Here is an 18,663-nt window from a genome sequence, read left to right as displayed (position 1 = left end):
AATGCTTTCTGACAACACGGAAGGAAAAAGAGAGGGTTTACTTTTGCAAAATTAACAAATGGTAGGACTGTCAAGCCCTACTTGTAACAGCTATTCTACAACATTGGAGCTGTCCGTGGAGCTGACCCACGTAACATATACTGTATATGATAAGCTTACCAATGGCGTTACGACTATCTCGGAGCCATTATAAACCCAATCGCTTTTTTCTCTGTCATTTCATACGCGTTAAACTCTTCGTCCGATTTAATGCCAATTACATTCGATCTCCAACTACACTTCGGCGTAGAGCAGGAGACAGTGTACGCAAAGCACTCTAACGTTTCAATATAGCTTTTATTGTAGCACTGCACAGCCTGCCGTATTCAAAAGGGGAACAGTATATGAAGGCTAAATATCACAACCTGAAATATTAAACATCTATGATTTAAGACAGAGAACACTGTCACCCCCCACCCACTCCAAACACATGTGAATAAAATCTGAAGATGAATGTACAGTATTTGGCACAAACCAATTACTTGTGTCTCCAAATTACTGAATTCTACTTTTGTATGAAAGTGAATCTTATGAGGTTACTAAGATCTCTATACACACAAAGAAAACACAATTTAATTAATGACTTCTGCAATTAAGATAATCCTAAGGCTATTCGTATCATTATCGTGTTTGAGCGACCTACTGTATTGGTTAGAACGTTTCTCATGCACATAAAAGGTCAAGAGATCCTGTGCATCTAATGCTCGCCTCCGTTCATCTCACGTTTTATGCTGCTTTGCAGTCACGTCGGCATTAACACAAATGTCGATGTGAATTATAAATCCCAGGTTTATAATTCAATGTATGATTAAAAAACAAGGCTATCAAATTGACGGACTTCATGTTCACTGTATGTTCTATACAGTAACGTATATTTTCATATTAGAGTACAAGGCACGAATCCGTTATTTATGAGGTATAAAGTATATATATATATCTTAAAGTAACACTATAACTTACAGAATTATACAGTATTCTTAATATTTCTCAGCTGTTTTAAAATATGAAAATTGATGTTAAAATGATTAGCCTGAGAGGTTCGATTCGGATAACTATTATGCGATAATGAAATGTATCTTTGACGTCTCTTTGTTCAAACGACAAAAAAGATATTCATCCATTAACTACAGTTACCTCGCATAACCAGCTCTGTTTTCCTAGATTGTGGAATCCGACTCCGATGAAAGCCTATTTAACTGTTTCTGTTAATGTCAAGTTTGCTGGTTAAAACGATCTAAAACTAAGACTAGTGTACTCCAGCTCTGTGATTGTTAAACTGTTTCGGAGTTGTATGTTTTAAAATAAGATCATAACAAGAAACAAGGTAAAGCAATACAGGGGAAAACATTTTTGCTTTAACATCGACATAAGTTAAAATATTGTACACATTTAAAATTTTTCATTTGGTTAAAGCCCTTTACCAATTATAAAATACAATATTTTTCTCTTTTTCAGTTATACTCTAATGGCTGTAGGTAAAAATAATGTGCTTAGTAAATAGAGACTGGTGTCAAGAATGATTATAGCGAGGCCTAAAAGCTAAAATAATTTAACTTGGCTAAATCACAGCCAAAACAATTTCAAGTATCAGTGCTGAGATGTATACATTTACACGGTGACCTTTCAATATCAATTTAATAGAAGAGTTAGAAATCTTTTAATTTACTTCTGTTTCTATATAAATATATATTAAAAAGGAAAGCACACCAAAAACTGTACAGAATGCGTTTGTTAACACATTCTGAATAAAATGCCCCCAGTAGCATTGAGTATAGCAGATGTAAAAAAACAGGTGAAAGAAAGGGATATCTTTAAAAATACAAAACAGTTGCAGAATTAAAATGGTTTATCTCTTGTAAGCTCAATTAAAGAATTGAAGCACGCATTGTTTAGTGGATTAAAACGAGACGTTTTTGCATGACAAGGTATTTAATCGATTTTCTTAAGTCCGCCTATAGCCTGAGTTTAAGTGTAATAATCACCTAGAAAGAACAAAGAACTATTGTGTTCAATAATCAAAGAATTAAATGAAAAGGAAACATCTTATAGCTTAAATAAAACAAAAAGCTATCACATTCGTTGAAAACTAATGCCAGCAATATGAAATATAACTTACTGAAAGATTAGCAATAATTAGTGAAGACATAAGAAAATACAGAATTGTTCAATTTCAGACAATTGATGCCCACAAAAATGTACTTATAACAGAGCCAAGGATATGAGGACTTTGAACTTTGACTTTAAATCGGTTTATTTGAATTTCGTTATTAGAGAGGCATGAAGCCATTGTCAATACGTCAAAGTACAGCCAAGTAATTTAGTAAAATTAGTAATCAAGAATGTTAATTTCCAAATTGAAGCGATCATCTTTACTTGTTTTTATACATTCAATATACATTCACAGTCATAACATGATTATGCTGAACAGTTCGATTCAATTTGTTTTAATGATTTCTGTGTGCTAAAAGTTGCTAAACCTTTTTACTCAAGTTTATGAATCTGAAAAAGCCAATAAAACAACATAGCAAATTGTAAGCCTATTATCTTTCAAGTAACCATTTCTATTTAGATGCTTTTAATTTTTCAGAAAGTAGGACGTTAATTTTATGTGCTTTAATTTAATTTTCCCTGAATTATAACAGGTAGTATTTCTTAATATGCGCGCCTTATTACGAAGCAGCTGAATGTCAGATAATAATATTCCAATGAAAGGACAAAGCTGATCAATACGAAAAACGCTGAGTACGCTTTAAAAGGACCCTGAAGAACTCATGTAGAATAGCTGTCAACCGGCCAATCATAATGGAAGCCTGCTGCAGTTCTAAGGGTAGATGTTAACGAAAGGGGCTGGTGAGAAGGTACTCCAGCACTTTTAAAGCTTGCCACGCACAACGACTTGGAAGAAACTCAGAACCTTACTGGGTCTGCTAGCATTGACAGTATCCTGGAAAGCGAATCGATAGGTTGTCCTTGCAAGCTGTCTCCCCAGTCTATCCATCTCCGGGTTCTTCTTTTTAACCCTACTGTTTGTGATCAGCACTTGCGCTCTTGACCGCGCACCACAGTAGTTGAAATGCGGGATCATGGTTTAAATGGCATGACTAGCCCAGCTCTACCCCTCTTCACATATAACACGTTTAACATAAGAAACAAGGAAAAAACCGCACAGTTGCTAGTTGGAGGGGCTTTTATCTGTTCTGGAAAGAAACAATTTCTCACTTGCAAGCTGAAGTTGCGATAGCCTTGCTACATTACTTGGGTGAAAATATAAAAAACCGTTCCTGCATATTAGCAGACGCGGTAGGCCTATACTTTAGTGTCTGATCACTGCGGATAAATGCTTCGGTGTCAGTATCTTCTGACTTGGACTTGAAAGTCGAGACCCTATTCATTGCTGAGAAAACGGACAACTGAAACCACAATCCTTTTGATAAAGTAACAGTCTGTTACCTTACAACCCAATATTTAAAACATCTTTAGAGGTTCAGTCAAAGCATGCGCAGAAGCAAGTCCTTATTATTAATTAATCAAGGACATCTACAGAGAATTAAGACTTTAATTCAACATACTGCAAAAATCTATGTCTGGACTTCAAGTCTCTTTTGGCTACAGTTGCCTTGTCGTGAATGACTTCAATACGTCACTGCCTCAATGATATGGAATATTGAACAGGGAAATCGATAAAATTAAAGAGCAGCATCCTGATCATTGAAGCTTAAATGACTTAAATCCTCCTCAACTGCTTCTCATCCGGACACTGTATTTCATTTCGCTAGTAAAGACAGCGACCTTCACATTGAGGGAACAACGACTTTTTGTATAAAAATAGGAAACAGTGAAGTAATAGTCTCTGCTAAGAATTACCCGGACGTCATTATTGCTGGTTTCAGGGCAAGAAAAAATATATTTTACAGACACTACATCTTTCATTTTTCTCATCCACGCAGCCAGGAAATGAGGTTAACAAATGTCTTAACAAACAACAGCCAACAAACAAGCTTTCCTTGAATGCTTACTCACATTTTTCAAATGTAACATAATAGTTTGCAGAACTGACACAATATGATGTTTTATTTAACGTTTGCAGTTGATTACACTCCACAGTTTCATAAAACTTCACGACCTATTATAATGTAGTATTTGTAACATTAAGTAAAAAGGGGACTTTTAAGGAACATTGAGGACACTATTCACCGTGCCTTTTAGAGCTAACAAAATTATGTGTGTTCTTTTTCAGACTTTAGAACTCTCCTTTCTTGAATTTTCTTTATTAGCAAAACCATTTAAACTGAATTTAGCTTGTTTGGATGGATTCAATTGTTGCTTGGATACGCGTTGTTATTATTAATAGTCTATTAATACATTAATTTAGAACAATCAAGTTACTGTATATTGTGGCCGGCATCTCCCCAAAACAAGGCAGTCTATTGACGTGGAAAAGAGCAAAGGAAAAAAAAGTCTTGCTCACAAAACACTACAACTCCCATGAACACCAAGGAGTGACGCAAATTTTAAGCGTCTGTATGTAAACAGCACTCGCAAGTCGAAAATGGCGGATGTAATGAGTGTTGGAGTGAATTTGGAAGCTTTTTCTCAAGCAATAAGCGCAATTCAAGCTCTTCGGTCTAGTGTGACTCGTGTGTTTGATTCCCTCAAAGATGGCATGAAAAATAAAGAAACTCTGGAAGGCCGGGAAAAGGTTTTCATTACAGAATTCCAGGACAATTTGCAGTCGGTCAACCGTGATTTGAAGTGAGTAGTTCCTGTAGTGTGATGCTACTTTTCTAGGACTTGCACATTATTAGTTTGCTACTTCAGTAAATATGTCTGTTCATTACAGTATTTCCCCTCTACTTGGTAAAAAGTCCTAGGAATCGTGATTGAACTATATTTTCTTCCTCCCCTAAAGGAGATACATATTGTCTTCCACATTCTCTAATTGTTGCATTCAGCAAAATCCTTTCAATCAAGAATCAATAATCCTGCCGGGACCACATCTTAAACTCATTCCAACACCAATTATCGTCTCTGATTAATTATTAATTATTTGAATAATTTAAATCAGTTGTTTGTATTGGACTGCAATTAACAATGCTTGCAATTACCATATGTACATATTCCGTACAGCTTACGATATCACCGGCCACCTCATGTCATAAATGTATGACGTGACAACAGTTATGGTGGGTAAGAGGTTTTATTTTAAAAACTCCTCGTCTTTTATTTCAGGAAAGTATTTTGTATCCTGTATATACTCAGTGAATCGCTATTTGAGGAAGACGAGACTTAGAATTTAGTTTTTAATGACTGTTGTTCGCTTTGCTTCCACTACTAGCAGAAAACGATAGTTTGGACCTTTTATTACCTTTTGTGCTTGTTCACAATGAAAAAGAGGAGATAAAACTGTCAACCCTTTATTTTATTTTTTGGGGGGACAGTGAGGATTTAAAACTTGAATCTATTAATGCTTTGTCTTTGAGAAAGGAAAAATACCCAGAATGAAAGAATTTCCTTTGTCTCCCTACAGTTATGTGTCTGAAAATTTGAAACGATCAGTCACTAATACGATAGTACTGGATTGTCTTATTTCTCAGAAAGCTGTCTCACATCAGAGCTGTTATGCTTACACACACACAAACTTCCAAAATCATACAAACAGTAAGAGTTACATTACATTACAAATAAACAGGACATTACATAACAGATATCATTTATCGCTCTGTTTATCACTGTCTTGTGCAATCCAGTGGGTAAATAAGCCAGAAAGGCAATAATATTTACTAAACTAAGTGAATATGGGACTAGCACTGTTAGAGCTTAAAGGTAAGATTTATTTTACTTGTGCCTATATACAGGTACATGTTAATATAAAGGCTAGATGTGACATAATACCCTGTAACTCATAATATTGGTGATATGGGTTAAAGTGCCAGGCAGCTGATGACTTATCTACCCCATGTGATGAAAAAGGTGATCCATTCTTTTTGCTGTGCAGTGAGCTGGAACGCCTGAGTAACCTAGTTGGCAGACCTTCTGAAAGCCATCCCCTTCACAACAGTGGACTTCTAAGTCTTGATCCAGTGCAGGACAAAACCCCTCTCTACAGCCAGCTACTCCAGGCATATAAGTGGTCCAATAAGGTAAGAAATGATTATGAATGATTTGGTCCACATACACTTAATTTGGTTTCTTTTCTAAGTGCAATAAGTAACTTACAAGAAGAAGGTGTATTTCTGTTTCCTCTGAGTGGTGGTGTTTCTGTAGTTAAACATGGCTGTCTTACCTCTAGAGCTGGGGTTTGTTGTTGTCTGCACGCTGTTGTTTCCACTTACGATAACTTGCAATGAGTTGATGTTATGAGCCCTTTAATTTGCCTTTTTGTTACTGAAATGTAGAAATCTGGCTTTGGACTGGGGTCATTGCTCCTGACTTGGCTGGAGGGAATTTTAAACAGACACCTGCTGTTGTATGTTACACCTCAGAAATAGCTGAAAGGTGGGATAAGAAGGAGTACACACTCATCAACCCCCATTCATGGTATTGTAACACTTCGGGGTTAAGGTGGGCGCCCTCGACCGCTGCCACATCAGGTCGGCCCCCCACCGTCGGCGACTCGAACCCGGGCCTCCGGCGTCGCTCAACAGGGACCCAGCCTCTTGAGCCAAAGGGAAATCTCCCTTCAGCCCAACGGCTGCGGTCCCTGCTATTCACAGGGAAGGGCGGTGACGTCACCGCGCTGGTAAGACAGTTCTCACAAGCAATGGAGGCCATATGCGTTACAGTATTAACATAGGAACATGTAGTTCAGGTGGGTAGCTGCGTCAGCATGCGTAGGCTGCAAAGGAACAAGTAATAGGTTTATTCCATGCTGAAAAAAAAAGAAGAAAGAGAATACAATGTTTCGGCCGTGGAGCCTTTTTCAGGTGTGGGAACATGGCTGGACTCGGACTATAAAAAACTCTGTAACACAGGGCACTGTGAGAAATACACCTATGTGCCTCCTTCAGTGTGCTCTGGAAGTGGCCATTTGCATGACAAATAATTTAATCTCTAACCTTCAATGGACTGTGCTGTGACTCCTTGCATCCCTACAGAAGTTAAATTTGAAGTTGATCTGCTGAAACTTGGAAATAATTTGTCAGCCAGGCTGCATGAGTGAGAAATTAGGATGACAGAACAACAGGATTATTTGTAGGTTTGGGGGTCTTTTTGTTTTTCTGTCTGATGGGAATGAACAAGACTTAACAGCAGAGTTGCCGTAGAAATGCCGTCACATTTATTTGAAAAGGAATGACTGAAAAGTGAAGAGAATATTGTAGAATACGGATGCGACTGAATAATGTGTGGTAACAGTGGACTGGAAAGTAAAATATCTGATACACATCCAACATGCTTCAATATTCTTCTGATGTAGAGGCCAGCAAAACTCCTCAAGCACTCAGCTTTCCAAAGTACAAATATTGGCTGTGCCTATTGTGCTTTAAAATGTATTCCTGCTGGACTGAGCTGGTTCCAGGTGAAATGTTCACTGCTTCCTCTGTCCATTTTGATTAATGTTGATTCAAAGAGCTACTGAGGAGCCTTTCTTGGTTTTAATTTTTAATTATGGGACTTGTTTGCTCTCCCTCCTTGCTGTATTTTTGATGAGAGGAGATGTGGGCATTTCCTTGAGGACTCCCGTTAAAAACTCCCAGGCTGTCACTGTTTGTCTTGGTGACTGTTCCTACATTTACGAGCAACTTAGAAACCAAGGAAGGCCAGGAGTGATGATGCAGCTATTGGAGGAGTGTGATCAGGGCCAGGTTTTTGGAGGACAGTCATGAAGGGCAAAGAATTGTCTTTCCCTGTGCATCCTGCTTGTTCTTTCCTTGTGCAACCGGTGAGCTTTGTCAGGGTCGTGCTGTGCAACGATACATCATCCTTCCACTAAATAGTGTGATGAAGACTAATGAGAAGAAGAAAATTGGCCGCCACACTTGCAAACCTTCCACTGTAATTTTTTTTTAATGATTCAGCTAAATGTGAAGTAGGAGTATCTTCCATTAGTCATTCTTTTCATTTTAATCAATTATTATCGTACATCAGTAATGATTAACGTGCAGTAAATCAGTGGGCAGACATTTTTGCCAAGTGCAACTTTTTGGACCTGTTAACTTTTGTAAACATGTTCTGTTTTAGTTTTGAATAACACTTGCCAAACTAATTTATTTAAAATAGTTTCAATCCTTAAAACTATACAGTTTCTTTCTCCTCTTTTGCATCCTCCTAGAACAATATGCTGATCATTTTGCTAATGTGACAATTGCCCAAACTGAAAGAAAAGCAAGTATTTTGTATTCAACCTCACACATCAGGGATAGAAGGCTAACTTGAAACATGGCAACACTTGTTCTTTAAATGAATTTTCCTTGGAATTTTACTTCAACAGTAAAATGAGAAAGGAATAATGAGAAAACATTTTTTTAAATGTTTAAAGTTGTCAAGACCATCACAGATACATTACTTTAAATCAATATCAGGAGGGTTAATAATTTTTAGAAAATCTGTGAACGGGATTGTGGCTGCTTCACGTATAACAGAAGGAAGCTATTGTAGAAATGTGTAAGCAATCACACCTTTGCTATTATAAAACTATGCAGTTCTCCTTGATAAAAGCATAAATTCACATCCTAGAATCTTATCGATTAGAAACTACTACACTACAAACTAGTGTGTAGATGACAACTACACACTACACACCAAAAGTACTGGAGGTAAAGTTAATGTTTGTGTTTCTTCAGTGTTTTAGACACATGGTTGAAACGTTGTTTCGCTACTGTCTGAGCTTACCCTTGGATCAGAGAGCTGTCATTTCCTAGATACAGCCTTAACTGGGCTTCTAAATGTAGTAAACTAGAACATCAGCTTTGGTGAACAAATAAAAAGTTGAGATATGTTGTTTGTAAGAAATATGAATAACCCAGAACAGCCTGAAGGACATCACAATGTAGTGTGAACTTAAGGGACAGCACAAGTACTATTTGCTGAAAGTATTTGACATTTTTTAAAGCATACCAAAGTGTCTCCCAGTGCTAAGCCCTTTTGGTGTGGGTACATTAGTGTGGGCAAATCCATTTGCCTGGGGCTTGTAAGGTAGCTGGTTTAATTCAGAGCACATAGTTTATATCTGAAGGCTTTGCTGTGCTGTGGTCCAATGGGCTTTCAGTTAACATGAAATCTTAATTCACAAGTCAACGGTGACCTATTTTTACTTGTGATGCTACTATATGCAAACAATGCAAACATCTTGGATGTGGTTAAAATGTGGATCTGATTTTTAAATTTCCCACAGTTGGTGTATTGAGAAAATAGTTTGAAATGCTGATGAGTAAAAAAAAATGTGTGATTTCAATTTAATGTAATCATGTCAATTTAAAATGTTTAGGGAATATTAAAAGTTAAGTTTCTAGTTCATTTCAGTACAAGCTCCTACCACTTAAGGTCTTTCCTGTCAATTTTTGTTAGTTATCTTTGATTTAAGTGCTAATTTATTTCAGTTAGATGCATGCGCTAGAGCTCATTATAAAATACTAGTTACAGGAGTTTCAAGAAATGAGGAATCTTCTCCTCTGCTTTTAATGTCTCTACAACAAGATATAAAAACTGCAAAGCTGTTAAGATATTGAAGAAACAGTTCCCTTTAATTGATTTAAATAGAAATGTCTTTGAACAGTATTCTGCACAGACTGATATAGTTTTCTATGGGATTATTTGCAATTATTAGCATTTAGTGGCAGTTTAACAATGGAGCCATTGTGAACTTGCAAGTCATATTTCAAGGTAATTGATGTTGTCTAAGGTTATCTGTGAGATTTTGACAGCTGGTATAGAATTATTTTAAGGCCATTCATCTTTAAGAAATTATACACTGAATGAATGAAACATTCTGTTTTAATTTAATAAGGTACTGGGGATTGGCTCTGTTCAGCAGTTTACCAATTATTCCTTCTTGGTGTTTTTATACTAAAAAAGCACAGACTGTAGTCAATTGCTATAGTTGGTTCCAAGCATTTTAAAAAGAATTACTTCTGTGTTCTCTAATAATTTTTTCAGTGATTCTCAAGAGTCAGCTGCCATTGTTCAAGTGAACCAGACGCTAGTTTATTGACCAAATTCTCATTGAGAGCTTGGTGCTGTAACATTAGTGGAATTGAAAAATGCCTACTTCAGGGAAATTTCATCAGCTGAAACCTGTAGTTCACTTCACGTACTTTTTTCACACTGACATTTCAGCTTTATAACCCTCTTTACTGCAAGTAGGGAGGTTTGTTAATGTAGAAAGCCAGTCTTTGCCAAGTAGGTTTAGGTATGGGCAGTGGAGTCAGGTTGGTAAAAAAGCCACTGCAGGGTTTCTTGTTTTGTACAAATGTTACTGTTACTGTTTTGATCCATCTGCTGCCAATCAATTATTTCTGTCTAGAACATTGAGCATAGTTCTGTACTGTACACCATGTTGAGACCATCAAATCTGAACTGTTTTCTCACAGCTGTTTTTAATATGAAAATTATTTTATGTTGATTTGCTATATTGGGCCATGTGAGCTATATACAAGACCAGTACTTTTCTTCATAATTCTTTATGCTGGGGGTGCTTTGTATCAGTAGCTGGTCAGAATGAACTGTAGATTAATTTGATTCAAGTTTTTAATCCCATTTGAAATTTTGCTGTGATTAATGTACTTCATTCGTCCATGTTTACCTTCTGTACACCTACATAGACAAACAAAATCCACTTAAACACCTCCTGTGTAAATCCTGTGGACTTCAATCCTGATGCGATATCATCACAGTAGTACCCAGGGATACCTGTCAAAAAGAATAGCAGACTCTTAATCTAATAGAAATAATTATAATATTTTTCTCTTACAGTCTAATGCATTTTGTTCCAGGCAGTATACCTGAGATCAGGTTACACTAATCAATGCTTTGGGAACTATTCGTCAGTGGAACATTAAAAATAAACATACACCAATAGTTACCATCCTGCTGAATCGGTGAATAAGTGAATGTCTGATAGCATTGACATTGTGAGTTATATCAACATTGACCAATTTCACATTACAATGATTTTTCTGTTTAATAGGCTTTTCTCCTATGGTGGTATTATTAGTCTTTTCCACTTACACCCCTGCAGGTGTGCTCAGATAACTCTGCATTGTGCATTACTTATGAACCATGATATCCTAGCAGGTCTCAAGATCTGTTGTATGACAGGCTTACATGAGAGATTGTTTGACCAAAAAATTAATTAACCTGTCAAGATTTAATTGTTGCATCTGAAGGGGAAATGATGCCTTTTCATGCTGATTCAGATTGCATTGCAGCACTTTGGGTAATGGATAGACACTAACTCACTATGGGCCAGGAGTGGATAAGTTCAAACCCTGCTTAAAGCGAACCACAATACAGTTCATCATTCACAACTTGAATGTGAGGGTATTGTATCTTGCCTGCAGTGCAACAGATGACATTTGTCTTCCTTCTGCAGTTTGTCCCTCTTTCTTTGAGTTAATAGGAGCTGCCAACTTTCTTACACGCTATTTTTTCCTTATTCTCTAACTTTTGTATTTATGTGAGTATGAAAATTGCAGCAGCTGTGGGGATGTGATACAAATATCTGTAAATTTATTTTTTCTTTTAAAACCTTAATATTTGTGGAATGTTGAATTCTTGAACTGAACCTCCCAGTGCATCTAGGATTATTTCAAGTCGTGGAGAGTGATTTATTAGTATTATAAGGTATTGTAATCTTATGTGCGTTTATTATATACTGCCAAACAGCTTTAAAATCTAAATTCACACTACAGCATTTATATGAACCTTTTCAGTTCATTAGTGCCTTTCATATCTGAGTGTTATCACTGCAAAAAATGTGATGTGGTGTATGGAGAAAGAAAAAGTGTAATAAGTTTGATATTAGGGGGAGATGTTGCGATTGCCACACTATCTAGAGGGACTGCAACATGATATTACATCAGATGACACTTATTAGGTAGTGATTAGGTGTTACTGGATGCGTTCAGTAATTGTGGCTTTTAATAATGTTTAATGGTAGTAAAAACTTTATTTTTATTTTAAGATGCTTAATGTTTATGTGGTATTCATATTCTCCCATAGTTTATCATAAAGGGCAGGGCATTGCTACACTTCTAGGATAAGTGGCTCTTCTTTTGCATTTGACATGATGTACCTGTAGGTGAGAACAGCTGAGACTGTACCTGGCTGCTGACTATTGCCTACAATATGTGTGTAAACATGACACAAATAAATTCTGTAGTGCACATTATCCTCAGCCCCAGTTGGGGAAAAAAGTACAATCCTTTTTGCACTTTAAGTATTTACCCTCTTAATCCTAATATTCTACATCTAGGCAATACCTGAAGCTTTTCCATTGCATGGTGGATGCATGCACTGCTGTTCCAAATAGCAATTAATCAAGCAGAGAAACCAGCGAGAGAGTGCTCTGGTTGTTTATAGTCTCTTCGAAATTAAACCTAGCAGACATCTTCAGCAGAGTTTGGGAAGATATGTTTACAGATTTGGCACAGGTTTAATTCTGTTGTTTGATTTAGCATTCTGCTTGAACACGGGTTTGTAATTGATTTTGCTGCCTGTTGTCTTTAGGTTTGTAGATTCTGTGTTAATGCGTTTTAAATCGCTATTAGGTTAGATAAATAAGATCACTTTATTGGCCATATACAGTTTTGTTGTATTAGGAATTTGTCTTTTTTCACATACCCCAGCTTGCTCTCCATGAGAGACACAGACAGGGAGAGAAGCTTGTGGTCAGACCACAGGGTCAGACATTTATACGGTGCCCCTGGAGCAGCTGGGGTTAAGGGCCTTGCTCAGGGCCCCAACGGAGTAGGATTCCCCTGCCGTCCGTGGGATACAAATCGGCAACCTTCCAGCCACAGGCACAGATTGTTAGCCACAGAGCTAGAGAGAGAAATCTCATCAATGGTTTTTCCTTGCAAGCTTCACATTAATATCACATAATACATTCTGTGATGCCATTGACAGAATCCTTCCTCCCTTTCACTGGCACATACTGTAAGTGCATTTCCTTGGTAAAAAAATATTGAAATTTCTCAGCATCTATACTGTTTTTGAAAATATCTCGTGAGTAAAAAATGTGCAGTTGAATTGATAAGGAAATATGCCATGTGTTTTCTTTTCAGGTTTTCATGTTTGATTAAGAGTTAGAACAGGTGCTTTTCAACAAAACAATGAATACAACTGGTTATACTCATTTAGAAGAGTTTATTATGATGGATGGTTATGGTGGTTGGGAAATGAATATACTTCCAAACACTTTTGAAGATATGTCATATGTCTTAGCAATGTTTATGAAGTACAGGCTTTAGAATTTGGATGGTTACGTCTTTATCCTACAGTGTAAAAAGACATCAGAATGTCAACTTGTCACATATTGAAGGCTCCTTTGTCTCATTCATGCTGGTACCTTTAAGCTAATTAGGAGTGATTTAGCAGGACTATGTTTGCTGCAGATACAGAAAAAAAGAAATCAATTCCTGTCAGAGCCTCCATAATAAACTACTGCATGGAAAAGAAAGAAAAACCTCTCAAGCTTGTTTAGGTGCTCAGTAACTTAGTATTGATTACGTATGAATATTAGGTTAAAGGCAATAAAATGCCATTAAATGTTAAACAGTCACTCTAAAAATGCTGTTAAAGTACTTTTTTCCCCCTTTCCGGTCATCAGATCTGCCTGTCAGTAGTTTTTTTTTCCATGCTGTGTGAAAGAGGAGGCTTCTGTTTTTCAAAGCTGGTTGATTGAAAGCTATTTCTATATTTCAATTTATGTTTATTCGGAATAGAGAAACTGTGGGGAAACTACTGCTATTCTTTTTTTGTTCAAGAATATGCTACAGCGATTTCGAAAAAGGAACATGGTAACAAAGACCTTTTCTGCTTCATTTACAAACTTGGAAACTGAAAAGTGATCACTGTTCTTAATGCTCCTTGTTGCCATTACTTGTGCCTTCTGACACTTGAATAAGCAGTTCATATTAGGAGATCCAAGACTAACATTATTTATGAGCCCCAAAATTCACCTTTAGGTTTATATACATTCACACATTGGAAAAGCACAAAAGTATTTTAATATAGCATGGGGTTGTGAAACCTAGCTTTTAAATTGTGTTTTTCTTACATGTTATCAATTATAGTCAAGTGCTAAAAATAAGCTTCTGAGTGCTACATGGTAATTATGGAAGTCTCATTCACAACAAAATCTTAATTTAATTTAAAAAAAGTCCCACTAGGCTTATGTTTGTTAGGCTTACATAAAACATAATATCTCTCCATACATCTCAAGAGTACAGCAGTGACGTCTTGTCGGATCCTCTGTAATAAAATAATTCATTTTAAATGTGTTAAACATGGCATTTTATATCATTTTAATATTGCTTCTAAACGCTCTATACTTCATATGTAAATTTATAGATCATGGTTTCTATCCAAAAACTTTTGACATCTTTTTAAGTACAGTAGCTGATGTGATATAATTTAGTGTTAGATTGTAGAAAATCACTTCACTGGGTCTCTGGGAGAAAAAAAAAATCTTTAACTTCCAGATGGAGCACCATCTTGTTCTAAATTCCTGGGGAGAACCGTGAAAATAGTGTTTAGTATACTGCCTTGTTTTTTTTTAATAATTATGGCTTGTGGCATATGGAAATATACTGTAAAGAATGGAAGAGTGGCTAACTGCACCATCTGTTTTCGGTGTAACCGAGGTGAATGCAGGTGTAGTTTGAACAAAAGCTTGTCACGGTACTTTGAGAGTTGTCAGCATCATGTTCCTGGTGCTAAGAACTTGTGCAGTATCTCTAATGGTCAGGTATCTTTATATTTAAAAAAAGAATCAAGACATACACCGTGTCACGGGGAAAAAAACAATCCAATTTTTTCCCCATGCTCTCCTCATCTGTCCCCAAGTGGCAACCCATCTCTTTTCCTGATCAGTGACAAGGACTCCAACAAGTCTCATGAGATTTATATGATTTATTATTATTATTTATCTGGCTGGTCTAGATGCATTGATGTCTGCTACCACTTCCTTTGGACAGTTATCTCCTCTGCCTCATGGATCTATGCAATGGAGAATTCAATATGTCTGAAGTCAAGGAAGAAAAAGCTCTTCAGCTGCCAGGGAAAGGAAGACAGAGTCTGCTGGCAATCAGCCATTATGCTCTAAGTGTTGTTAGCCAGCTAAATCTATCCCTGCTACAGATGGAGAGTCATCATCCAATAAAAGAAACAACAGATAATAAGGAGTGTTTTCCCCATAATAGTTTGTAAATCTGAAGAGAGGTGCCTCAGAACATAGGTATATCTGAGCACTCCCACTTCATGAAAAATAGGTCACCTGTTCTCCGAAGAGACACAAAGTATACTTTGGGCGTCAGTGATATCCAGTAGGAAGTGTCTCTATGTAGGCATGTATATGAGTAAAAATAATATTGGATCAACTGATGGTCAACGTTATTAGAGACCAGCTTCAAAACTGTATCCGAGTTTCAGCTAACACTGATTACCAAGGGTTTGTGTGAGGATTGTCTTTGTATTTAGCATTTTATGTAAGAGGTGAAAGCAAAGTCCTAAAAACAAAGACATAGGTAAACGAATGTAATCAATAAACTATGCATGATTGAATAGTGATTGCAGGCATGATTGAAGTTCCTGGAGAGTACAACAATTTTGACATTTCTCCTGAAATCGTGAAAGCAAATACCGAGATTTCATTGTCTTCCATGAAATACGAAATAATATGACCAAACTTCAATCTGCATTAAGGGAACGTTCAGATTAAAGTAGATCTTGTAATCTGTAATGAATCAGATTAGAAATGAAGTGCCGTCTCGTGTCTTTATGTAGAACATCTGAAATGATTCAATTAGTTAGTGTAAATTGTATTGTGACCAAAATCAACTATTGGTAGAATGTCATGATGGAATTGAGAAAAAAGGGATTTCAACATGAAATTGTAGCTCGTTTTGGAGAATGATTTATGTCTCGGAGAAAAGAACATAAAATCTTTGGCAGATGGGTTAAACACTCGCCGAGCATCAACTAGCCCAAGGTCGGATGTAAATTTGCTCAGAGCAACATATGCTGTGCTCTGTGAGGTTCCTGTTGTGTACACGATCTATCGAGAGCTGAATTAAATACAGCAGTCATATCGGCACCAAGAATTAAACTATATTGAGAGAAATCTGTTAATGGTTTACTCAGTGGAGTAATGAAATCTAGCTGTCAGAGCATGTACTGAATAAACCCATTCAATTCCTTGGTGTTTTTGAAAAATCCTGCTTTCTCCATCATTATACCAGGAACAGAAATTCATCATGAAATTAAATTAAATCCTCCTATTTTTTAGAAGAAAAGGAAGCAGTAACAAAATTAAATGTTTGTCATTTTGCAAGCATCCTGTTGTTTAAGGCAAGACTCCTGCATTAATGTAATGTGTATTTTCTTTCTGTGCATAAAATGTGAACAACAGACGCGCTTATTGAGGAAATTAATCAAGGGAAATAAATTAAAATTACTTTTCAGTATCAAAATATAACTTCAAGGGTCAGTGAAAAATAAAATTAACCCAATCTAATCAACAATTGGATTGGTATATGAGTTAAGTCTGAAAAGAGACTGAATACATAAACAGTCATGTAATCTTAAAAATACTTCAAGACACTTGTGCAGTTAGACTACTCAAAGAATCCTTCTCATATTTTGCCATCCAACCTCAAAACACTGCCACCCATGCTGTGTTCTCTGATTTGTAATACAGTACAATTGTATGAGTACTCCTATAGTGAGTTCCCCTTCCTCCCCAATAAATAGTAAATAGTAAACAGTAATGTCAATACTCCCATAACAAAGAAAAAGAAGAGGAAGTTAGCACATCTCAACTGCAGAGAAATTTGAATTTATGAGAATCTTTTTGGAGTTGTCTTCTATGGCAGCCAAGACCACAACAATCATAACCACTACTACAGATCCAAGTTCAACTGCAATAGAATACAAAGAGAGAGGTAGCGTAAATTGGAATTTATCAAATGCCTCTCCTGTGAAACGGAACACCATGGAACACCATGGAACACCATGGAACAGGAAGTCATCCATGCAAATTGTTTGGTATTAGAGGGTCCTCGTAGTCAATCTCCTAAACCTAGGTGAGAGTTTTTCACCCATGTTTGAGACGCTGAGCACTGCAGGATAAATATGACATTTATGCAGTCCTTTTGATGATGCTCGTGGAAATATTAACTACTTTTGAATTTGGCCGCCACTGGCTGAGAATAACCCATTAACAACCAGACAAATGACAACCAGCTCAGTGGGATTTCCAAGCTGCCTGTTAAATGTCCTGATGAAATGTATAATGTAGATGCTTGATGATAATTGCTACTCCCCTTTATTAGATCCAGCTGGAGAACTACCCCAAATGAGCTGAGGTCTGTGAATTGTGCTCTGCAGGTAATGAGGAGCATCACCTTCCATTTCCTCGCACAGACCAACCAGTTGCAGCATACCAAGCCTATCTTGGGCATCTGGAAACAGAAGTCAGCATCTTTTTTTAGCCTGATGCAGTTTGGCTTTCACCATGTCGACACAAGCTGTGCAGTGGCTATCAAAAGTATTCACCCCCCTTGGACCTTTTCACATTTTATTGTGTTACAGTATAGACTCATACTGTCAAATTGAAAACACAATTCTGCAGATTCTCCTAAATTAATTATTAAATATAAAACAGAAAATAAGTGGTTGCATATGTATTCACCCCCTTTTACTATGACCCACCTAAATAGGCTCTGGTGCAACCAAATGTCTTTAGAAGTCACATCATTTGTCCACCTGTGTGCAGTTAGGTTGTTTCACATAACTTTAGGATAAATACCTATCTCTTTGAGGTCTCACAGTTGATTAGTACAGCTCCATATCCCCCAAAGTCCATTATGAAGAAATGTAGACATAAATGTAGAAACAGGATGTCTCTAAAAACTGAGTATCAAGGCAGGTAGTGCACTAGTAAGGAAGGCCACCCAGAGGCCTGTGACAGCCCTAAAGGAATTATTGTCTTACATGGTTGAGGTGAGAGAAACTGGCACAAATCTGGTGCTTCACAAATTTGGGCTTCACGAGAGAGTGATAAAAACTCACATTGAATCTCGACTATAATCCTGAGAACACCGTCCCTACAGTGAAGCGTGGTGGTGGCAGTATCATGCTATGGGAATGTTTCGGTGCAACAGGGCCTGGAAGACTTGTGAAGATGGGAGGAAATTACAGAGAACTCCTGGAGGAAAACCTGCTGCAGTCTGCTGTCTGTAAGAGACACGGGACGTAGGAGAAGATTCATCTTCCAGTAAGACAGTGAAACAAACAAACAAACAAGTGGTTAAAAAAGAAAAAAGACAATGTAGTGGATTGGCTCAGTCAAAGCCCAGACTTCAATCCAATCAGGAATCGGTGGTAGGAGTTGAAAAGTGCTGTTCACCAACTTTTCCTATCCATCCTGAGGGAGTTTGAGAATTGATACCAAGAAGAATGGGCAAA

The 18,663-nt window shown here is 37.0% G+C and overlaps 1 protein-coding gene across 1 annotated transcript in view; it reads left to right on the top strand.

The window, feature by feature from the left end:
- Positions 1 to 4,550: 4,550 nt before the first annotated feature.
- The window catches only part of med27 (mediator complex subunit 27), a 90,716-nt gene continuing 76,603 nt past the window's right edge, over positions 4,551 to 18,663 (top strand). Inside the window, exons 1-2 of the mRNA XM_088614638.1 lie at positions 4,551 to 4,791; positions 6,035 to 6,179. Coding sequence (XP_088470764.1) covers positions 4,589 to 4,791; positions 6,035 to 6,179 — 348 coding nt within the window. The 5' untranslated portion in view covers positions 4,551 to 4,588. The remainder of the gene's footprint in view (positions 4,792 to 6,034; positions 6,180 to 18,663) is intronic.

The sequence above is a fragment of the Lepisosteus platostomus genome, chromosome 21 (assembly GCF_059453375.1).
Source record: "Lepisosteus platostomus isolate fLepPlt1 chromosome 21, fLepPlt1.hap1, whole genome shotgun sequence".
NCBI classification, from domain to species: Eukaryota; Metazoa; Chordata; class Actinopteri; order Semionotiformes; family Lepisosteidae; genus Lepisosteus; species Lepisosteus platostomus.
The sequence above is the reverse complement of the archived record's forward strand: the minus strand, read 5'-3'. Positions and strand labels throughout refer to the sequence as shown.